The sequence below is a fragment of the Rhipicephalus microplus genome, chromosome 4 (genome assembly GCF_043290135.1).
Source record: "Rhipicephalus microplus isolate Deutch F79 chromosome 4, USDA_Rmic, whole genome shotgun sequence".
Lineage (NCBI taxonomy): Eukaryota > Metazoa > Arthropoda > Arachnida > Ixodida > Ixodidae > Rhipicephalus > Rhipicephalus microplus.
In genome coordinates, this window is record NC_134703.1 from 58,307,834 (window position 1) to 58,332,865 (window position 25,032).

The 25,032-nt window shown below is 44.2% G+C and overlaps 1 protein-coding gene across 3 annotated transcripts in view; it reads right to left on the reverse strand.

Moving 5' to 3' along the window:
• Positions 1–25,032, reverse strand: part of LOC119172007 (carnitine O-palmitoyltransferase 1, liver isoform) — a 149,116-nt gene that overhangs the window by 22,189 nt on the left and 101,895 nt on the right. For all 3 annotated transcript variants that reach the window (XM_037422961.2, XM_037422962.2, XM_075892815.1), the window contains 8 exons: positions 20,802–20,906; positions 19,653–19,784; positions 16,970–17,024; positions 15,882–16,011; positions 11,778–11,911; positions 10,567–10,766; positions 5,352–5,505; positions 1,365–1,436 (listed from right to left, as the gene is read on the reverse strand). In XM_037422961.2, coding sequence (XP_037278858.2) covers positions 1,365–1,436; positions 5,352–5,505; positions 10,567–10,766; positions 11,778–11,911; positions 15,882–16,011; positions 16,970–17,024; positions 19,653–19,784; positions 20,802–20,906 — 982 coding nt within the window. The remainder of the gene's footprint in view (positions 1–1,364; positions 1,437–5,351; positions 5,506–10,566; positions 10,767–11,777; positions 11,912–15,881; positions 16,012–16,969; positions 17,025–19,652; positions 19,785–20,801; positions 20,907–25,032) is intronic.

Sequence of the window (25,032 nt, forward strand, 5' to 3'; positions counted from 1 at the left end):
ACAATTGGTTCTAGCATAAAGTACCTTAGATGAGACAGCGCTAGATTTTTCGTGCTGAAAGCTACCTTCCCCATGAGTACTCGACAGCCATTATTAATGGCGACATGCATTTTGTGTCTTGTTTACTTGAAGGTTTTCGGTATGTGACGAATTCACGACAATCGGCAGGAAAGAGTCAAGAAGACGTCCTCAAAAATATTGCCATTTCAAAAATTATACCTTTGAATGCGAACCTAAATTAAAAAACTGAAGCCAAAACATGTAAGTGACAAATGTGCCCCCAACGGTCTCTTGCATTTAGGAACGTGCGAATATTCAAACACTTTGGAGAATTTCCCGAATATTAGAGCATTCAAATTCACTTTGACACAAATTTCAATTATTCTAAATTTCGAAGTACAGTCGAGCTCCTTTCTAAAAGACAAAGATATAACGAAGAATTGGGTATAAAACCACCAGTGTGTCTACAGTGAAGTAGGGGCTGATAAGAAAAGGCATACAAAGTACTACACATATAAGAGACAGCTCATAAAAGACAAGAACTGCTGCCTGGTGCATGTTTGTTATAAAGGAGTTCAACTGTATTGGAAATGAACATGTATAGCGTAGGCTGTATAAACGAAATGTAAACCATTGTAAATATGGTTTCACCGCAGTAGAGAGGTGCCTTGCAATGAATAGACCTATTTAAAACAAGTGCACACTGCTTCGCTTCAAGGTCAAATTAACACATTACCCTCACATATTTTCATCACTCTTTATTAAAAGATTCTAACCCGGCTTATTTGCTCCAAGTATAGTTAATTTTAAAAACGTAACATATTTTGCAGTTTATCACTTGCATTTCACCGACAGTCAAATGCTGCTACTACTCAAGGCTGCTTACACTTCCCTTTAAACCAAAACGAATGACATTTGCACTTGCCTTGTTTCAATTTGAAGAAATATAGTGTAGATTAGTTGGCTCACAACAAATATGCTCAATTTCATTTACATTATGTAATAGGTATTAATAGACTTAGATTCGAAGTTATTTGACAAAGTCACTATTCATTTCAAGTTCGCTTGGAACATAGAACTTATTAACACATGCCCATAGTCAGATACAAGATTCCGAAGAGGTCCCACCTCAGCGGCCGAAACACGCCAGTGGATCACCTCCGGGACTAATTTAATCATCCCACTCATGCATTCGACAATGTTCTCTGAAGGCAAGATTATCACCAGCCGCCCGGCTCGTGAAGTCAGTCAGCACGCCCATTCGGGCAGGTATGTATACATCTACAGAATTCCAAAGTTGTATCCAGCAACAGTTTCATTATAAGGATAATGCTTCAAATAATAAGGACACTCCAAATTCTCACCTTGCATTTCTTGATGACTCCTTTACCCCAACTATCATGGTCTCTCACAAACAAATCCATGTCATCATTGGCCTAAAAAGAAGGGAATCACAATATGATATCGTAACGTGAAACGGCAATCAGTGATATGTTGCCCATGCAGGTGCCAAGAAATGCTAGTTCCAAGCAACAACATACATTGCCAAATTTGAAGTCCAAAGAAAAATTGCATCGCAAGTGGTTGCGACATTACCGGGAAAATCTCCTATTACTGCCATGCTCATTGATGGCCGGGAGATGAGTATACAGTCAAAACCCGCAATAACGAAACCCCGCGAGTACGAAATCCCCGCGGCAACGAAATATTTCTGGATCCCCGGCGAACGTTCATAGAAGCCCATGTATCACGTATTTCGCGGCAACGAAATGTCTTTGGACAACGATCCCGCATTAACAAATTTTCTACCACGGTGCAGGCCTTATTTTACCCTCCCGCCAAAGGTTAACTGTCGAAAATATGCTCATATGCGTGTTATGCGCACTCAAAATTTGTAAACGTCTGCTTTTGTCGCGCTAGCGTGGGTACTGCCATTTTTGTTTACTTAAATTGGCGATGAGGTCTGTGTCCGGCAACATGCCTGGCCACACTGCAGCTGGCGATGGCAAATGATCATGCTGGAGTGCAGATGGCGCCGTCGGACGAACTCAACAGGGCGAAGCAACACCAACACTTGGAATCAATCAAAACGACGAAGAGAAGACTGGAACTGGTGGCAAAATTTAGATGAAGTTACAATGGCACCCGAGAAAAGCTTGACGCCGTAAGCAGATTCTCCGTTGATCGCGGAAAAGGAAAAGAACGGCAACAATATCATCGTTATGTTAAGCAGCCTTGCAGCGACACCATTAGGGGGCGACACAGTCATATCCTGCATTGCTCGTCATTTCGTCACTTCCGTAGCCTCACACACGTGAGCGCCGCGAGTTGTGTTGTGAGTGACTGTTTGCGTGAAAGTGTTTTCAAGATGGTGGCCGCCGTATGGGTTGCAACATCGCCGTCGCTAATTGAGAACTGCTTCAAGCACCTGGGCTTCACCACCACCGTGCAAGCATCACGCACGGATTGCGCTTCGGTCTCACCAGACGAAGATTTGGACGAAGGTACACTTGACGGCGAGAGTGGTGACAGTGCAGGGCCTCTATCCCTGACCAACGCCTGGGGGGAACTTCAAGCCATCGACATCGACATCCCAGATGAACTCACTGTTGATGCGTTCGTTTGCGCCGATGACCATGTAGTCGTGTACGAGGAAGTGACCCACGAGGCCATTATCGAAAGCGTGTGCGAAGCTGACGACACCGAGGACCAAAAAGAGACGCACGCGGAGAAACCCAACCTGCGGGTTGTTTTGGATGTGCTGGACACCCTTCGGTCCTTCTTCGGCGTACATGACGACGACATTTTTTTTCCACTTTTTCCAGTGCGAAGGGAGATCTTAGAAGTTGTTGCATGCAAGGGTCGGCAAAATAAGTTGACCGACTTTTGGCAATAAATTTTAGTTCTGCTGGCCGTATCACTGTTTTTATGTCTCATACTCAAGGTAACGAAATTCTCGCAAAAACGAAATTTTTCGGTTTCCCCGGCGATTTCGTTATTGCGGGTTTCGACTGTAGTAGTACACATGGCAGCCATCCCAAGTGGGTGCGGCCTTGCCGCATGGTCAACAGAGGTCATAAACAACCGCTCCGCATGTTGGCTCAAGTCTCCTTTTTTGCCCATATTTCATTCCCCCACTTCCTTCCCTGCCAGTGAGTTCCCTCTTTTGTTTGCCATAAACTTTTGTTTTCCATAATTTAATTACATTAACTTACAGAAAGCAAAAGTTTACATCCACCTTTATACAAAACACAGCTAAAAAGAAAATCCACATAAATTTCCCAGAAGTGAAGCTTTCTATTTGAGGAAATATCCATTGCTTAGGATAACATTTACCATGAACAGAACTGATTTGCCATTGACTACATTGCAATCCAAAAAACAGCCAGATAATAAATCTAACTGATGTCGAGGACTGTTGCTTTACCAATAGTATAACCCACGAATGCACTACATGAAGGTATACTTAAAATTTAACCACGTTACCACGCTGACATAGCGATGTATGGGGCTTTGGTGTTAAATTCAAGAGGTAGAATTTTGGCTTTATTTGCTTTTTTACTTCTAGTAATCACCCTCCTGCTGTGTAATTTATAGGGGTGTGCGAATATCCACAATTTCGAATATTTATTTAACAGTGTTTGCAACTTGATTCAATCTGCACTGGAATTTTACTATTTAAACTACCTGAAGGCTAAATACAGTCAACGTCAAATTGATAATGTCCCCTTCAAATTTTTAGTATGCTTCACCCTGTCATGCTCTCGTATTGCGGCAAAGCTTTCTTTCAAGTTCCACTACAGTCTGAATTTTATTAACGCAGGTCCCAACATGGAGGTGATAGACGTGGCAGAGATGGTGGCTCAATTAATGCTGCTTTTCCCCTGAAATTTGGGCAGGAAGTTCGAAAAAGCAGACCTCGAAGATTTTTAGCATCCAGAATTTCAGACATACTTATGTATTGACGTCAACGAGACAGATTTGTGACCATAGACTTAAAGGAAGCTCAAAGGGGCATAAATGTTGAAGAAAAAGGTGAGGCTAGGAAGTAGCATCTTCACTTTTCATGTGCTAAGTGTTGTCGGCAACACTTTGGTTGCACCAAATCATGCACATAAATATAATTTGATTTCTGCATTGCCTCATTCTTGGTAACACAGCTATGAAACACCACACCGCCAGCTCTTCCTCAATCTATCCAAAAGAAATGTTTCATGTTGCTATCTGATACGAACATGTGAAGGAAACTGCTCCAGCATTTTTTTTTTTTTTTGCAATGTCTCTTCAAAGTATCAGAAAAATATTTTTAAATATTTGGAAATATTCTATTTTATTCACACTCACATTTCAATATTCTGAATGCGCTTCACACCCAATATTTTACTATTCGCACAGCTCTAGTAATGAATAATATCACTTTGAAGTACTTTATCATTCTACGCTTCTTTTTCTATTTAGTGCCTTTCTAAAGTATCAAACACGAAGCATCGCAAGTAGAAAAAAAATTCAGCCTTGCAGTAGCTCAAGCTTCTCACTAGAGAAACTACATATACCGTTCCAAAAAGCTTATTAGAAGGTAACTCCATGGCATAGCAAATGCAACTGCACACAAATACATGCTCCTTTCCAGTGATAGTCAGCCAAAGATACTAATATCTTAATTGTTGAGATTTTACATCCCAAAACAATGATATGATAAAGAGTGATACCGTAGCAAGGCGCTCTAGAAATTTTCACCATCTGGGGGGCTTAAATGGTGGATCCGATGGGCTAAACCCCACTTTTGACTCACGGCCTCACCGTCACATGACCTTCCAGCTTCAGCTGAGGAAGTCCATAGCTGGGCCATGGGCCACGAGGCTAACAAGAGCCAACAATGTTGAAAACATTTTCACGGACTGCCTGACCCCATCCTTGGCTGTGGGCCATACGTGTCAATGGGCGGGGTGTCAACAAGACAGATTGTTTTTTTTTCTTTCTTTTATCAGCAGCCGACTACGCCGGCGGCACTTCGAACTTGCAGGCTCTCTTTGAAGATGCGTGTGCGGCGTCGTTTATGGTTGGAACTGGCCTCAACCCAGGCTTTATTCCTCCTGCCTGGGACTGCGCACGTGTATGGGGTAAGCGGACGGGCCACGCACGTTCTGTCACATGACTCGGCCGTCAGCGGGTCAGTCCGTCATCTGGATACACCATAATATGCACTGACATAGCACACTACAGCATTTGCCCCAATTTAAATGTGACAACCGAGGCCAGGATCGAAACAACCACCTTCAGGTCAACGGCCAAGCACCATAACCGCTACAGTACCGAGGCAGACTAGCAAGAAAAACTCGTTTCTATCATACCTTCCTCGCTTTGGCCAGAGCCTCGGCAATGTCTTTCTCCAGTTCAGGCGAGATGTCCCACACGAGACGCTGGGGTCGCAGGATGGCGTACTGCTTGAACTTCTTGCCCGGTGGCATGCAGCGGCCAGACTCGTCGTACAGCTTCTCAAGCACCCTGAACAGGAAAATAAGACAGTGGCACTGGCACAATAAATTTCTGCTTTACTACACATTTCTTTACCCCATGCTTACCGTCCAGCACACTCATGGGGACGAGAGAAGAGAGAAACCAATTACAGTGTGCGACAAATCAGTGTATCTCTACTCGTACTAGATAGATTATAAAAATTTTTGTAACAGTCCATATGTGAGACAATAAACTACTTATATTAATGAACCTATTCATTCATAACTTGTAAAAATGCTGCAGAGCCCCTTTAAAAGAAATCCCACCGACATAAATTCTGCACAGAGACAATTCCACCAACATAAGTTCGGCACAGAGGCATATAAGTTGAACCCTTTATGAGAGACATACACTGAGCTCCAATTCTTGTCTGTTATATGAGGTGTTTTTTATAAGCAGAGTACCACAAATGCCTTTCCTCATCATGCGCTATTTCAATGTAGGCCCACTAGCGTCTTTTATATCTATTTGTCTTTTGCATAAGTGTCTCTAACAAAGGAGTTCGACTGTATGGGCAACAGCAAGTATGCAAGATGAAGTAAAAAAGAGGCAGGCAGATTATACACTCGAGCCCACATATAAAGGCACCACTTAAATCGAACTTTCGCTTAAAACGAACAATATCCACGTGACCGTCAAAATATACATTGGTTCAATGGAACAAAATCGCACTTACAACGAACATCTCCGAGTGCCGCTGATTGGTTACAGCGAACGGAGTCAGCGGTCTGCCGACTTCCCGGGAAACTAATTTTGACTACCAATCAGGCATCGGCAAGGTGCCCATACATTCTTATTGTTAAACGCCGATTCTTCCTCCGCGCCCCTCTAGTTGCTGCTCTCCCTGACCGCTTTTTGTTACGCACCCCTCCGTCCTTTGTCCCCCCGCTACGGTGAGCACCCCACATCGCCAGACGAGGTCAGTGTTTTCCCACTGCCACCGATCTTTCGAAGACCGGTCGGCCACGTACCCTGTTTTTGATCGCTGGTACTGTCATTGGCGTCACTGGCCTGGACTGACCAGGCCATTTGCGAACATGGTCGGCCACCGACTGTATCTCCGATAGTCTGCCTCTAGTGCACGCGCGTACGCTACCCCACCGACTCTGATAATTTGCGATTCGTTTCGTGTTTAGGACTTGTTCTCGCTCCCTTTGCACTCGGCTCAGCATGCCTTCCGCACGCGTGCGGAAGCGCGAAAATGGCTGATAATTTGCGCGGAATGAATCACGAAATATCGAAGTTCGTGAGGCCACGCAAACCCGCCGGCGCAACAAAACAATTTTTTGATCACGGCCGCCGATTCTTCAAACGCCGCCACGCGCACCGAATGAGGCGGCCATGCTTTGACTTCTGCGCACGCTGGCACTCTTTCCAAGTTTTCTACGTGCGAGTTTTGCAGACCTTTCAAGCAAGCTACCCAACCTACCTCCTTCCCGTGTATTTTGGTTTTCAAGGTCGCCCTCCCGCAGCATCCTCCCCTCTCTTTATCGCACGCAGGAAGGAATATTTCATTCTTCAGTGCTTTATCGCAACTCCTTGCCCTTCTCTCGCAAGTCTGCTCTCCTCTCTTGATCACAACACCTTTGCCCGTCTCCACCGCTCCGCAACGCCCGCCACGCTGGCTGGAATTAGTTTCGTTTTCCGACCGGAAACATGCCCAGAGCTGTTCCAGGCGTGTGCGCGTCTTGCTCGCTCTTGATGTGCGTGTGTCGTCATGATGGCCAACGGGAGGACTAGCACGCTTTTTCGTGCCGCTCAACAAAACGTCGAAAGTGTGACCGCTTCGCTTGAGCGTAATCCACGTGTTAGGTGCCGCGTTGCGGAGCACTTGCTCATAGCTATTGACCACCTGGCAGCCAACTTGCCACTTCGGGCGTCCCGGTATTCAGCTGTGGAGATGGTGAATATTTCGCTGGCGGTGGTGACGGCTACATGTGCGCGAAACTATTTTTTGCGAGGCCAACTTCGACGATCCTTGGGCCCGATGCCGAGCCTGAAGCTTCCGAACAGGACCACTGCGGCGGCGATTTGTGGCAGCGCGTCGTCGACTCCGACCTGGGAGAGCGGGTGGGACATCTGTTGCGATGATTTAATTACGGCCGATGATGATGCCGACACTGCAGAACCGTGCCCGGATTGGGGCATTGTGAATGAAGTACGTGGCGAGAGCGATTTGGAGGAATCGGATTGCGAGAACGACGAAGCTTTGGAGCCAGCGCCTCATGCAGCTTATGCCACGGGCCTCGGCGAACGAGCAGCCTGCCGTGAACTTGAGACCGCCATTATCGTTTCTACTCTTCGAAACACGTGCATCACGGACTTTTTGGGGCAAAAAAGTTTGTGTTTTCACTCGCGACTTTTTTTAAAAGCTGTGTTTCATTTACTACGAACTCCGGGATGCAGCAAACGGATGCGGCGTCACGCTCAGGTTCGTTATAAGCGGGCTCGACTGTATTACTAATCAAGCTGCCATTAACATGTCAACCAACTATACATTACCAAAGAGCTTTAGCACAGTGTTTAGCACAGTTTCTTCTGCCAGCACGTGCACACACAATACTTCATGTGGGTGGAGAAAGCATGACACCTTCCGAACTTCTTTTTACACATTTATGAATGTCTCCTTGATCTCGTGTGCATAATAATAGCCAATGCCTCTCACAGCTACAGTGGTAGCTTCAGATGTTTCTTGTCATGAGCTAACACTTCCAGAGCCAATATTTAGTACAACATAAACAAATACTAAGGAGGGCAAGAAGCTGAAGAAGCTGGGAAGACGGCCGTCATAGAAAGCAGAGAACATGTATTGTGAAAGATTCAGCTTTAACATGTGGAAAATAAGCTTCTTGCCACACGTGTCACACATGTGGTACAGCGCGAGAGCATCGAAGACGGAGTAAAACAGAAGAAACACGAACAAGCACTCATCCGCGTCCCTCCTGTATTACTCAGTCCTTCCCATGTTTTCACGCAGTACCAAACATGCTGCCTTACAAAATACAGTGTAACCTCTTTACAACAGACCTCCGTAGTTAACAGAATTTTTGTTCGTTGTAAAAGGAGAATGTAAAATATAAGTATTGTTCTAGCAGACTTTGATGTAAACACTGAATTACAAGTCATAAACAGATTTATTCTCAATGGGGTGTAGGGATAAATATCATAAATTTTCGAAAATTAAACTTAGTTTCTGTGCCCGCCCCCCTTTAAAATCTGGTTCCAAAATTATCTTCACTAAAAACTACACAGAAGTGCTGTAAAAAATCTTTGTGCTTGCCGAGGTGACGAAAATGTTTGCAAAACTAAAAAATAAACTGCTTTCTGGAAGTTTGAAGTTCATTTTTGTTTCCTTTGCCAAAAAGGAGGGGACGGGACTAAAAGCCGCACAAGTGGCTTGACAAGGGTCCCGACGACCTGGTACATGGCACTGCAGTGAACATTCATAGATATAAATGTATAATCGAAGACTTAAAATACTATACATAATCAAAGTTGAAAATTATAGAATAGTTAAAATAAGCAATAGCTACAAACATATATGTGCACAAAAAAAAAAAACACATTGCTTAACAGATTGCTTAACAAAACAGAAACATAAGAGTAGAGCATAAATTCAATCCTGCATGCTGTGTCATTCTGTGGGGATCTTGCCCATACAGTAACGCTTAATCTTTATTAGATGCGACAAGAGGATCTAAGTCATCACTGAAAAGTAGATTGAATCGTTTAGGCACTGTGTAACTCAATGACAGCGTACAAAGGTATGCCCTAGGGGTGGGTACAGCCCACCATTCCTTGAATATCCTTGTTAGATTTATTTTCTTTCAGCTTTGCTGAAGTGAGAATGTAGTTATAAAAATTAAAGCTTCTAAACGGCTGAACTGTCAAAAATCGAGCTACTTCATGAAGTTTTCGCACTCGTACCGTGTTTACCGGTCACGATTTAGTAAAGGCAGCTTCAAGCCGAAGTTCAGTTATCAGATTGTAAGACAGCGCGTCAAATTCGTCCCATATATCGCAAACGTGCGTGTCGAATCCACTGTATTAGCGTTTCGTTAGATCCGCTGCTTATCCGCACTTCATGCCTTAGGATGAAGACCACTGCGGGACAACTCTTTATATTTGCAATCGAGCCTGACAGACTTTGAAGCCTCAGGCACCGCAGCCACACACATCACAAACGAGATTTCTGCTTGAAGCCTTAGGCCGAACTTTTCCTAGGCCGAACTTTGCTCCGAACATTGCGGGCAAGACCATCGCGTTAGCGAACATGCAAAAGCGAAGAAGCCGTAATGTGCTTCGTCGAAAGCGACAAATTACACTGAACATTAGCTCCTCAGTACTGTGGATGGGCATTTTGTGCATCGGCGGCACACCCCTTGGCCAAGCTCGGTACGCAGCGGCTACTTGGAGCTGTGACTAGCAATTTCACGTTTCAGCACCCCAAAACGCAAGAAGACCAAGCACGCTGCACACCTTTTTTTTTTTGTCGCCTTAGTTAGGCATGAATGATTATCAACAGACTGCAGATTGGCGGCCTCCATCCTTAAATCGGCATGCCCATATCCGTGGCGCACAGTTCCCATCCAAAAAGCATACCAATGTTTGAGTCGGAAGTTACTGAATATGGGACCGTCTGCAGTAAAACAGTCCGCTGTAAAGGAGTCCTGACACCTTGCTGGCGTCACATTTTAGACAATTATATCCGAATGTTCGTTGTACCAGAATGCATAGCAAATGAAGCTCATTCAATGGAACAAATGGGGAGGTCGACATAATGTCACCAATCGGTATGCAGTATCAGAAAACCTGTTGTAAGCAGATCCGCTGTAATGAGGTTACACTGTAGCCCAACTTCGAATACTACTGCAATAAATTCTCGCCAACTTTCACATCCATATTTCGAAATGTTTTCACATTTCAGCTTTAGCGAGACTTTCTCAGACATCACTGTCCGGCTGCTGCATATTGCTGTGCAACGTACAAACACTATTACTTTTATTTACTTTTAAGAGTGTTTCTCTCAAAATCAAAGTCGCCACTCACTCCCTCGTAACGGTTGACTCCCACATGTGGGCCATAGCAGGGGCATCGGCCATGCTGTGCTCGCAGTTCATGCCCGATGTGCAGTCCTTGAACACTTGAACGTTGAGCGACTTGTCAAACCAGATGCTCCTGCCGTCACCATGGAGCAGCAACTTCCCTCTTTCAGTGAGGCCCCTTGGTTCCAGGTCATTCATGCTTACCTGCAAACAGCAGAGGGGTGGGGCACATGAAGAATATAGGGCATAACAGAAGTTCACTCACCACAGTGCTACTCACAGATTGAAACGCGACATTGTTCTTTTTAGTATAGCAACTGCCATGCACTTAGACAACCACTTCATGTCACTAGAAATGATCTGGCCACTGCAGGTAATGCTCGCTCTGATGTGTTTGATTAAATATACGTCACCATTACACAAGCCAATGACGCTGGAAAAAAAAATTATGTGCATTTCCTAGCCCCGAATTTTTCGCATTTCACTCATCGAGTACTGTGCAATGGTCAATAGGACACTGGTTTCAGCAATATATTCATTATGGAATTGAGAAGCTGCACCACAGTCAACTTATGCATGTTTTCCATGGTGGAATGACAGCCTTACCAAAACACCCACGTGCCTCATCGCCCGTTATAATATCAAAGTCTGTCTTCACAATTACCTCAAGCAGGAAAGTAACCCCACAACAATTACAGCTGCTTTAAAATTACATTAGGGGTTCTGCACACCAAAACCATGAAGAGACTATGAGGTGCGCCATACTGGAAAGCTGTAGATTAATACTGATAGCCTGGAGTTGTCAAATATGATGAGTTTCTCGTAAGAGCATACGCCTTTGCCCAGCGACCTCCCCAGTGTTAGTTAAGAGGACCGTCTAGCGCTACTCATCTTCTTGATACGTATTTATGTATGTTTCCTTGATGAACCTATAGATTGCTGCTATCTGTATGCTTTGAATTTCTTTTGCTTATTCCCCCTCCCCCCCCACGGTAATGCCATGTGGCACTGTGCATATGGCGTAAATAAAAAAATAAGTGCATGTACATTTTAGTACAAAAGAACAATTCTCTTGCCTTAAGTGTTCCCTGCCTCTGTTTTCTCTTGCCTTCATATAATTGTATAAATATCAAGCCCCTCGGTACTCTTTTTGACACTTGCTGGTAAATATAAAATAAACTGTGCCGATTATACAAGGATGCGAATTTTACTTACAAAAAATGTGGCCTTCTCAATGGCACTCAGGCTCTCTCTGTTTATGCCATCAGCGAAGTGCTTCTGGCGAATCTTTGCCCACGTCACCCTGTCTAACGTGGTGAGAGCCGCCAGAGATGCCTCAGCTTCACTGGCTGCAGGAAATCGAAAATGAAAACACTCAACTCGTCACACTGTTGTTTTGCTTTTCCGGAAGCATGACATTTTGAATGAGGCACAAAGCATTAACTAGTCTCCAGTACTCTAACAGAGAGTTCTCGAATAGGGGGCCCAAAAGCTTGGGGCTCTAAAGAAATACCATCAAGACCACCGCACATGCACAAAACCCAAACCATGTTTGGGTTTTGGATGCCATTTTTCGAATTTAGCGGGAGCCCCAAAGCCTACCCCAAAAGTTTTGGGCCAGACAAACGTGACAGCATTCACTGAAGTTACAGCTCTCGGTCAAGACTAGAGTCCAAAGCGCTGCAGACCCTATTCGAAAACTCATCGCTCCAGCTTGACCCAAAGCGTCCATGCGCAAAATGCTTTGCGGCCACTATTCAAAAACTCCTTAATCTGAATTACTCTGCTCTAATGACCATAGCAACAGAACCTGCAAGAATATTCCGGATAATTCAAACATGCCCCCTTTCTATAGTATGAGAATTTTCCATGGAAATTGTTGCAGTACAGTTAAAGTTGCTTCTATTGCTTCAGTTTCAGCGCCAACCCCGATTACCAATACCTGGGCATTGCATAACACTGAAAATTTGCATGCCTATATGTCAGGATACACTTTGAAACCGAACTGGCCGGGTAACCATCATTCGCAAAGGAATTTTCACAGAGCAGTCCATCGTGAAAATGCACGTTTACCGATAACCTTCCCTCCTTTTTCCATCTGCCATTCTTAGGTTGCCAACAACACATACGACGTGCAGATCCTTATGAAATGCATTAAGGCCCCTATTCTGAAGGTAACTGCAGACAAAGTGTCGTAAACTGCAGTGCACGACAAAAAAGCGCGCGATGTAACAGCACCGGATTAAGTTACTTGCGTTACAGCTTGACATGACCTCCAAACCTTGAACACAGTAAAACCTCGTTATAACAAAGTGGGATATTAGGAACTAATAAATATAATGAAGCAATTGTAATTCCCCATGAAGTTCCCATAGACTCTCTTGTATATAAAACTTCATTTTACAAAGCAAAAATTTGCTCAGAATAGATATAATGAATCATTTTGCATCCCCTATGAGCATTTACTGATCATTTTGGTATACGTCAATTCAATATCTTATAGCTCGCGAAGGTTTCCGTCTCATCATGGCTACGGTAATTCAAAACTTGTGCCCTCTGCTCCCTGGCAGCTGTATGCCAGCACGCGTGTGCATGGAGCGAGTCTCCCTGCCTCCCCTTTCAACGGGAACTAATAAAGCCGCCCGCGCAGCAACACGCGCGAGCGTGCGCGTCAGCCAGCCTCCCCTCTCCTGTAGAACTCATTGACTTCCTTCTCCCATATAGCTACCTAATATACACTAGAGGGAACTCTGGCACTAGTGTCTATGGGAGCTGCAATGCATGGCGCTTTAGCGAGCATGAGAATGATGGGTAGTACACAGATTTGTCTCATCTTTGTACTCGTGGCCTGCTTCTGGCTCCATGTGTGTTCGTGAAGCTTGGAGCTGTTTTCTCACGAAACAAAATCAACAAAAGTTCAGCGGTTGCTCTTTACCACCTTATTGTTTTAGGCTTACCATTTCGAATCTGGTCACAAAGTTGAAAAAAAACGTTCTTTTCTTCAAAACAAAACGGTAAGCAGCAATAAACGAAGCTGCATGTACGATTCGCTGCCCGAAAGTACGGCAACTATGCATATGTGTGTACTACCCATCATTCCCATAGGTCTCTTCGATTTGGCTGCACCGGCGACACCAGTTCAGCGGGTGCAGCACCTGTCTCCTCGATTTACTGGTGCCACGCATGCGCTCTGCTCTGGCTTCTTCGTTGTGTCGTGGTACAAGCGTAGTGCTGCACAAGCTCTCTGCCGGCATGCACTTTCTGAAAAAGAAGGTGCAGAGAGGTGCAGCATGGCATGCGCCCCTTTCTCCTCCCAACCTTGTAGCAGACGACGCCGCGTGTTGTTCAGGGCGTGCGTGCAAACAGTCAAGTCAAACTCGTGCCACCGACGGGTAATCTTAGCCATGTCTTATCGGCAGCTATTAGGATGGATGTTTTTACATGTGTGTCTTATGAGCAGAAAAATCCACTGTGGTTGACTGCAGTAAGAATCGTACAAAAGAAAAAAGGTTGAAGTAATAAAAATGCAGCTCAAGGCGCAAGCTGCGCGCTCACTTCGTCTTTATGAAAGAGTGAAGCCAATGTGGTAGGAAGCCCTCAAAAATACTGCTTTAAAATATGTATTCAAGGGAGCTTGCTCACGTGTCTTATAATGATGTAGAGTGAAGAAAAGTGGCTCTGTCGGTCGAACAGACCTTGGGATTTTTCGCTTTTTCTTGCTCTATGGCCTCACACGCACTTGAATAGAAGGAGTATGGAATTGAATAAAATATCCCTAAATCGTCGTCCAACAGTCCAACAGTGTTTCTGTACCTGAGAACATGACTGACATTTTCACGTACAACGAGCAAAGAACCAACACAAACACCGTCAACACTACCTCTGTTACTGTACAGAACGCCGTTGTCGGAATCACGAATGCTGTCGAGCAGTTTTCTTTATACGGCATGAAGACAGCCATCGTGGCAATGTTTTGGAAAAGAACACCATCGACACACGCGGTGTTTCCTATTCGACGAACTCTACCAGCACTTGCATCTTAGTTTTGGCAGAAGCCGCCACGCTGTAATGTCGCGGCTGCACCTGCACTTGCTGAACTGGTGCTGCGCGCCCACAGCACCACTGTGAAACTTCTCAGAACAGTACATGCTTATTTTGTCATTCAGTGTCTATGTACCGAAGCTAGCAAGAACAGAACAAAAAGTCCAGAAAAAAAATCGCTAAGCAAAGCTAGGCTATTCGTTAGCCAAGACCACAAAATAAGCAGGAGACACAGACGTCGAATGCGTTAATGTCAATCTCAGGCTGTCCCATTCACAGGCGATTGAAATACTTTATTGACACGAATATGAGCTGCACTATTTTTTATAAAACGGGCTCAACATTGTCAGCGTGTTATAATATAATACAAAAACAAGAGCGCATTTGTGACAGTGGCAAAAGCCTAGCATCAACAAGGTTAGTCATAGTGTCGTCGCCATCACAAAATAGCAATAGAAAACATTTTATTTGCTCGCGTAGGTTGATTTTGCATGCTACTGCGACATGTGCACGTCATATGTTTCTAATGAAGCATAAAGAATGATACACTATTTCCAGAATGAACAATCCTTTAAAAGGAAGATGTTGTGAGAGAGCTGTGTCCCGTCTCTTTCGTTAAGTTTCGTGGTGCCAGCGATCATGAGTAGCGCTAAAGTAGATCTTCAGCTGCATGTTAACCAGTAAAAGTTTTCAGAACCCGAAATTAGAAAATAGACCTTGAAGACGAACTTGCGGACTTTTCCAAGCAACTCCGTACAGGCGGACTTTTTCAAGATTGTGGCCACTGTAGTGGAATAGAGCTGAGTACTAACAAAAAGCAACTTTAAAACTGAATCGGAGAAGGAACAGCCCAGAAAATAAATTTACCATTTTATCAAGGTAAATTGTGCTTGTACCTTTTTCTGATAATTAAGACAAGTACATGCTAGTTTTTTTTTTAATCAAGACAAGTACATGCCAGTTTTTTTTAAAAGATGTGGTGAATGTCAGATTTGGCTGCACCCATATATTCGTACCTTATACTTGCCGAAAATTGGCTGCACACCAAATTGAGGGGCACATTAGACTAGCGTAAATATGGTACAATTGCACTCCACTATATGACGCACACACTGGAGATTATTTCTTGTCCCTTACACGGCGTACCCATTATAGAAAAAAAAAACATGTCCTCATTTGCAAGTCAACCCATTTCGAGATAAGCACATTTGTGCCTCTTATCCCCAACTGCCTGTATATACGGTATTAACGGAATGTGTCATCTGCACATGCACATACCAGTATGCTTCTTAGCGTCTTCCATTATCCACTCGATCTGATGCTCAAGTGTTGTCGGGAAGAGAATTTGGTTCGCAGCATCATACACATCGACCTTGTAGAAAAATCCTTTGTGTTGCAGCATAACGTGCTGAAAGAATAAGCCATATTGAAAACAGGTTCCATTACTTCTAACACTAAAGGGTTAAATGAAAAGTCATCTCATTTGCTATGGCACTCGATCCCCTTTAACTTTTTCACACTTCATAGAATTTTCGCCAAGCTATTTTATTACAGATGCTTGTACTCTTCGCGTCACTTTTTTGCTTTAAACAGCTGCTTTTGCCCCACTCAGTGACAATCCTGTATGCATTCTGCCTACTCTTACTATTATTTGTGCACCTGAATTCTTTCATTTCTCACCACATTATTTAATATTTTTTGATACAAAATAACTCCATATAACAATCGTGGCTGTACAATGCAAACAGGTGTTGTTACCTGTACCATGAATTCCCACTTTTCCATTTCAATTTCACAATTCAAACAAGTAAGATTTAGGCTGAAGTAACAAGCTCGTAACGCTTGGCCACTCATAGTGGCTTTTCAAATCTTCGAACATTTATTCTGTTGTTTGGTACACAAAGGCAGTTTTTCTTTCTACTACAAAATTTATGGCACTTAGAGTGTTCATACTGTATAGTATTACTTCAAATATCACTTGCATTATCTTTAAAAACTCACATAGACAAAATGTACAGAACAACACGGCTCTGAGGACAAATGCAGCATCATTAGCCTAGCTAAGACAGAAACGTAGATGCAATGAAATGTGCCATGTTGTGAAGTCTTTCACCATAAATACGAAATCTTTAATTGAACATTCAAGTGCACACAATGACAGACATTAGTATAGGTTTCGCCTCTTCATTGAGATTAGCTGGTGAAAATGAGAAAAATGTAGCCATAAATTAATTTCATGAATTCTGACAATTAAGCTCATAATCACACAGACACATTTATGATACTGACACATTTAGACACATTTATGACCTTTGCCCCAAATGACAAGAAGGATCTTCGTAAAGCAAAGAGCACTCTGAACCTACCTTTGACTCAGTGGAACTGTAGTGGCAGATTTCATCAATATCTACACCAGGTACTCTGTAAAAATGACAGCAACATTATATGCTATAGGTGATTAGGTGAAGGCCTACTGAAATACATTTTTTTTTCATTGTATGCTGCTCAGAGTGAGCAACTTAGCATATACGTATCTTTATGTAACTCGTGGCACTAAGCAAAAATGGCATGCGGCCGAAGCTTCTAGGCCTAATAAAGTAAAAACGACATGCTCTGCAAATACAGTACTAGCGTTTAAAGGGCCACTGACACAATAGTTCGCGGCCGAGAGAGCCTGCGGTATCGATTCTCGTGAATGTGTATATCATCCACAAAGTATCAACAACGAATATAGCTCGAAAGGCATTTCAAATTAGTTTTGAAGTTTCCATGAGCGACCGACTCCTTTGCACCACTGACACCCTCAAAAGCGACTCTTGGTGACCCCTCCCTAGATCCCTCATGTGGCCCAGATGCAAGTATCCCGGTAAACATACTGTACGCTTTTATTAGTGGGCAACGCAAACAGCGCTTAGCATCAGTCCGCTACTGCTTTCTCATGCAGAAACTCTAAAGCATCGTGGAGAAGTGTCGCGTGCAGAAAGCCAGTAGTCGCCATGTTGACGCAACAAGATAGTCGCCACACTCATATATGGTATGCGGTGTAACGACACGAACACTGTCACGAAAAAAGTATGCGTAGGTTACCACATGTGAAATTGTCAACACGAAAAACGCTGAGACCAGAGGAACATATTATGCACAACAAAGAGCCTGAGATTGAACCATGGTGTGCATGCCACTCAACAGTTTTCAGCAAGCAACAAAAGTGCCACAACACACGACCTAGCAAGTAGAAGCAGTGCGTTTGAGGCAAGGTAGCACTTTTTTGAAGGGTCACACATATTTACAACAGTCCCAACGAAATTATGGAGGCACCATGAGAGCCATTATTAGAAAAGTGCACCAGAAACACACTTGGGAGAGCCTATGTACTCTGGGAACCTCTCATTTTTCTTATATCTTTCTGGTGCTGCTTGAAAAATCATGTTTTGAAAAATCATGCCTTTTTAGATACGAAGCAGCTTTTTTACTAGGCTGCGTAACCCGCGAAACTGTTGTTCGTCTCCCCATCTCTCACCTCGCAAGGCCGACGCAGGCAGCGTCTGCTAGTAAAAAACTGACTGCTCACGCTGCACAACCATTCACAGGCCACCACGTAATGTAGGCACTGGATTGCGCGTTCGGAATTCAGTCAAGGGCACCTTTACTTGGCTTTCGCTTGATGAGCCCCAGCGTCAACGTCACTGCCAGTGTAAGCATGAGCCCCCGCTCCTTCGCATCTACACATGGTTCCCCTTACCTGGAGATGCAAATTTTTTTTCTCTCTAAGCTAACGTGGATATCGAAATTCTCGCTTTTAAGACGATTTTGGAACAATTCAGTGCAATTTTTACATTTTTTACGCTTTTGAAACAGTTTGGTTCAGGGAATTTTAACAAAAATGTGCAATATGTGCAGCCATCTCATCCCTGTTTTTAATAGGTTAGTAATATTTTCTGCGCTGCCTGAAGACACCATTAAAAACATGTGAGGAGGCCGCAAACTAGAACTTATAAGAATCTTTTGTCAAGAAAAGGAACGGTCACTGCCAATTTTATTCAGCTTACGGTGATAGCCCCAAAATTCTATTTATGAAAAAAAAATGTTTTAGCATTCTTGTAAATTCCTTCATTAGAGTTCTTAAAAGTTTCCAAGAAAGGAATTCAAAGACTTTTCTTCAAGGAGCTTTCAAAATAATTACAGGACATGATTGTAGTTCACAGTAAATTGTATTCCACACAACAGAGGATATTCCGTTCACTTATTGCAACATTTCATAGGACTAGAAGTTCTGAAGCTGAGAGTAAGTGGTCTTGGTTTTTCTTTTATATTTGCAACTCAATGCTATCAAGTTTTTCAGTCTGAACTTTCGCAGTCTTTCACAGGCAGTTGGATTTCACTACATGTTTAATTTCACCAACTGCGTCTGCCTTTTCAGCAAGACTGCCAGCAGCGATTATTAAATCAGCAACTGCCTCAAGCTTCTTTCTCTTCAGCTACATGCATTCAACTTCCTCCATAATCAAGCAAAAGAAGCTTGACTGATTTCCACCGCTCTTTCCAAGGCAGATCAGTGGCATAACCAAGAAGTAGCATATTGGACCTGTGCCCCCCCCCCTAAATTTTCCGCCCCTTCATACACAGCACAGAATGACACTCGACCACATTTGCCTGTCCAGCCCCCACTTAAGATCAAGGAGGTGTTCCCCTTCCTTCTGTTATGTTCTAAAAAAAGACCCAGAAACACAGCATACTAGCAGTGACAAAAAGAATGTCACGTTCCCAAGCACCTACTCATAAACCAACTAACATTTATCAGTGTTTCTAATGAACGTAACTAACATTTATCAGTGTTTCTAATGAACGTATAGCCTAAAGGTTCTGTTTGGGCATGGAAGATCAATTCGATATTTGGAATAAAGACGAGAAATGTAGCCGAAATACATGCTACACGAGTGAGACAGAGCATGTAGATGTACACTTGCCCCCATCCTCAGCACCATCCTGCAAACTCTTCTAAACACAGCAACAAGGCCGTGTACTGACACGTTGATTAAACAGTCTCACCTTGTAGTTGAGAAGAGCCTTTCATACTGGGACATACAAATGGGAACTGTGCCACGAAGAACTAGGGGTTGCAGTTCTTCCCGGTCAATTAGGCGCTTGAAGACTAGGCAGTTGTGAATAATCACTGCTGTCCTGCACAAAAGAATAAAGCAATAGTATAATACGAACACTGCATTCTTACTGTGCGGCAGTTGTCTCCCCAGGAGTGTTGAAACTGCAAGGATTGCTGCCCTACAAAGCACATAAAGCTTGCAAAAAAATATATATATATTTGCTCCAGCAGCCTGCACTGGATGGCATGAATACAATATAAAGTGTCCAACTTCTGTAAGCAATTTTAACCTAATGTATACATTGTGTGATGTACATTTAACCTTACAATGCTTTCAAGGCATGGTCATAAATGACAGCATTCACCCCTTTACTACAGGCTGGTAATAGCAAGAAATGACTACTCCCCCCGCCAAGGAGCAACAGTGCACTGATCCTCCCTGCTCTGCAAGGTAAAACCATGCGAGCCACAACAAAACTTTGCAGAGGGATATCTCGGCGCACAGAAATGCTAGAAGAATTCTTTGAAGTGGAACTGTATAAAAACAGGGCTATCTCCAACTTTTTAATATTACCGTGCCCACTTACTGCAGTCGCGAAGAAACTCATTATTGAATATCAGTGATTTACAAAACTTACAGTGATAAATATCCTCTCCCTCTGTGTCCTCCGAGATACATAACTTGCCTCCAAAGGTGGTTGTCATATACATCCCAGTGCTGAATCATAAAAAAACTATAAAGCTTACTTTCGGTTGCCCTGTACATATAAACTAAAAGTTACACATCTGATTGTTACTTCAATATGCACTGTGTGTGCTACGTCTCAGAAATAGCCTCTGTCACTCAAGTTCTGTTGGGTCACATAGTGAGGAGAACATTCAAAAGAAAAGCTTGCCTCTAGCCTGTTTTCTCGTGTTAATGTTTACTTGTTTGATTTCTGGACAACAGTACAAGTGGCTGCCACATAACCAAACATAGCACTGAGACAGTAATGCAGACGCCATGGCACCAGTGTAATTTGCATGAGTGACCAGGGTGCATGAAGAGATTGAGAGCTGTCCGCGAAATAGCAGACAGTTGGTCCACAACTACGCACCTTGAGGACTGAATGTGTGATGGATGAGCATAGCTCTGGTCGAAACAGTAGTAGTTGCTGTTGATGGCTAGAGGCATGCGGTTGCTCAGGTATATGTACTTTTCCCTGTAATCAGGAGGCTGCTGTTAGAACTGAATCCACTTGAAGCACATAAAACATGCTCCTTAAGAAAAGTCAATTCACATCAACCATGAAATTAGCTGTGTGAAACGAGTATTCAAAACATTCAGACCTCTTCACAGACAAAGCGACTTACTAAAACAAACACCTATGTCATATAGCCAGCAAGAACATAAGAGTAATAGCCTGTCGATAAACTGTTCCTGCAAATAGGACACAGAGCATTGGCGTGTCTGCAGATGTACCAATAAATGAGAGAGTGAGAGGTGTCAGTTGAAAGCTATGACTAAGGTTAACTTAGAAAAGAAGGTGACAGATGCCATTATTGCAACTACAGTCGAACCACTTCATAAGAGACACTGATGCAACAGACAACTGGGCATAGACACACCAGTGTGCCTACAGTAAAATATGGGTTGATCATAAAATGACCCTGCTTATACGGGCCACCTCATAAAAAAAGACAAGAATCGCTGTACGGTGTATGTCTATTATGAAGGAGTTCAACTTTATTACAAAAATGCAAGCGTCAGCTAGTTGGTTGTTTAATGCAGTAAGATAACTAGGACCAGGACATAGTACGAGAGGGTTTGTGTCAATTCACTTGTGACTTCAATATTCTCACTGCAGAACTGTTAATCCAACTATATAAGCTTCCTCAATAGAGTTGGCAACCGAATTTCACAAAGTGAATAAAAACAATTCCTTGTTAATTGCTTGTTGTAGACATATAGTAATAATAATCAGGCTCTGACACTCCTCCCTTAACATACACCTCACAATCATCAAGTGGCCTTCACAGATCTACCACTCCATCATGTGAAAAAAAAAGGCCTCTTCTCGAATGATGACTGTGGTTTACAAATTAATCGACCACATTAATAACCTCCTTCCTTTGCCGAACACGTAAACAACACGACAACCTTGCGGCAACCTCACGCTAACTGGATTTAAATGATTTCAAACTTGTAGCTGTGTCCATTTCACCTAGTCATTATGCCTTCCTTATGAAAACACTAAGAAGATTGTAAACACTGAGACGTCCCCCGCTACGCCACCGATCGCCAAAGAGAGGGAAGACCACTCAACCCCTTGTCTATCCAGTTCCCTCTTGGCTACGTGTCTCAATCACTTTCTACATACAGGGATTCATGCTGGGGCCGGGAAGTAAGAGACGCTACGACCTGTTTCTGTTTACTGATTAATTAAATTTAATACTAACGGCAAACATTGTATACCCGCGTACATCAACCACTACACAAAATTATAACACATGATTAAGACACTCGCGACGTTCGACACAGGGCAGGCACATAATGACAGTAACTGCAACAATACAAGGGTATGCATAAAAAAACACATGACGACACAAACGATAAAGTCATTAATTAACAAAACCGCGCAATGTCTCAATTCGCCACCTCCCTTCCCGCAAAGCTAATCTAAATAAGGTGTATAAAGTCCGTCTCACGAAAGGTCCATGTTGACGGGGCCTTGGAGCTGGTTGTTCGAGTCGGGGCTCAGGGCTTCTTCCTGGGGTCATTGTCCGATTCGTCAGCGTCTTCATCGTCTTCGTCGCCTACGTCGGGCCTCTCAATGATTTCCATCTTATCCCTCTTTCATAACGCTCCATTCACTCGCCTCCCATCCCTAACTTTCATTCCTCATCGTACCATCCTTGCCCCAGTCATCATCTCATCGCCTCTCATCGCTATCTCTTCGCACCGTCATCTTCCTTTTCCATTCCGTCTGTCTACCATCTCAAGCTCGTCGCATCGTATCTCCGACTCTCTTCGCATCATATCTCTGACTCCAAGCTCGTCTCGTAGTCCCCTTTTTGTAGGACCCGACTCTGCCCTACCGGGGCACCTAACCAGTCTGCCACTCCACGCGGCATATCTTTTCTTCTCAGTCCGAGTGTATCCTCTTCGGCGGCCGCCCCCGCGGCCTATACCAGTAGAAAACCCTCTCCCAAACAAAGCCGAGCAAGTAACGATGTACAAACTCAAGCCTCAGGGAGAGTGATGGGCGAGCCGTCCGAAGACACTTTAATTACGGGTGAACAATGGTCCCAATGCTTTCGGCACTTGGCGAGTTGATGTCTAGACCAAGTCTCAACGTTTTCATGCAGCTCGGTGTCTCCCGCCAAATTCTCCGTAGCCGCCGCTTCTTCGTCGTTCACCACCGCGGGCGGCCATCCGCGCAGAACGCAGTAATAAGCCCTGGAGCCACGGAGGTTGACGGAAAGGCATACTGGACCCGGCACAGGCGCTTGCCGCAAAGGTCGCATTCCCCGAACCAACAAAAAGTGTTCTGCTGCTCCCCCATGTCACAGATCTGAAGGGAGTGCGCCGATTATCTCCACCGTACGCTGTCACACGGTCTGTAGACGACAAGGCGCTGTACGGTCCTCGTGTTTGCGCGGGAAAGCCCGTGAGAATAGTAGAAGTAATCCTTCTGGTACTTCACTCCGGAATGCCCTTTATGCGTGGGTTTGAGAAACGAGCGCACACATCTCGAAAGGAGCGGTGTTCAGTCCGTGTTTGCGGGGACGTCACAATCCCTTCATCTTGCAGAAGAATTTTCCCAGCGGGGAAATTCAAACACGAAAAATGCAGGCGCATAACGCCTTCGGGTTGCGCAGCGAAATTGAGACACCGCGGCAGTCTTAGGAATACGATACGCGAACACAGTACACTTGTGATTCAGCCCTGGCGGTAGCGCGTCGCTGAGAAGAACCAATCTGTGATTGTCGCTGAATCATCACCCACCACGAAGCAGTTGATTTCGTATTTCTACCGCGCACAACACACTTGAAACCTTCAGAATCACTGCGGAAACTCGTGGATGACGCGTGGACAAAACGCACACTGGTCACAGCTGCTCGTCGGATGGTTTGGCACGCAGCGTCCAGTCATGAATGCGGAAGGTTCACTACCATGCGAGCACATCACACACTTCGCCGGCACTGTCCACTCTCGGCACAACCGAACAGAGGATACACACATTTAGGTACACGTTCATTTCATACATGCACAAAATTTTAAGACCTCGGACATTTCAAACCAGACGAAAAGCGGGAAGGCGGGAGAACACAGGTCACACAGGCAGTATAATCTATGTTCTGAATCTGAATATGCACTGAATTTGAATTCTGAATATGCACTGAATTACCTTCGCATACCATCTCCTGCCCGGCCTCATTTCAAAACACAATCAACAATATAAAACAAGTGCACAAGCCAAAGCAAAACAATATAAAAAAACTTAAACTTCGACAGAAGGTCTTTACTAAAGTAACATGCACAATGACCAAGTAGAAATTATAAAACATAAAATGGCATATAACATTGCGGACTCTTATGACCTTAGCCGATCTCCGAGCGCTCAGCGTCTACCCGTATGCAGACTTCTTCCCCGACTTCGAGTCCCGAACCCTCGTTAGATGGTCCGAACTTCAACCTACTCAACTCAGTCGCGGACTGGGGCATGTGTGAAGCTATCCTATAAGACCACCGCTGCGCATGCCCAGGTTTGGTGCGGTGTACATCGAGTGTGCTGCAGTTCCCCTCTGGCCCCACAAAAGCCATTCCGTTGCGATCTAGGCATTCCTCAATCTCCTTTACTCTCTCTAACATTTGGTCTATCACCGTGTCGACCAAAACTCCGACAACTGCATCTTCAGAAAACCCATTCTCATTCAACTCCATATCTGCTACTCCTACTGGTAATGCCTCATCGTCTCGTGGGACCTTAGAGGTAGAAACCGCAGCTAAACCGTCTGTATCTGCTCCAGCGACCTCGACAACCTTTCTTTCACCCAGTGGCACCGGGGTGCCAGCTTTCCTCTCAAACACACGCTCGCTCAATGGCGGAACATCCTCCTCGATCACGGAAGTTACATTAACCAAATCCACACACGGTGAACCACGACTCATTTTTAGGAGCTTGTTTCCTCGCGGATATTTATGATCGCAATTGACCTCTGTGCTTCCCTGTCATGAGGAGGAGTTGCGTCTAGGTTTCAAGATTCGAATTTTGTCACCATCTCCTTGTCTTTGTGAATGTGGCTGTCGCCCATCGGATTCCAATTTCGTCGCCGGTACCGTTG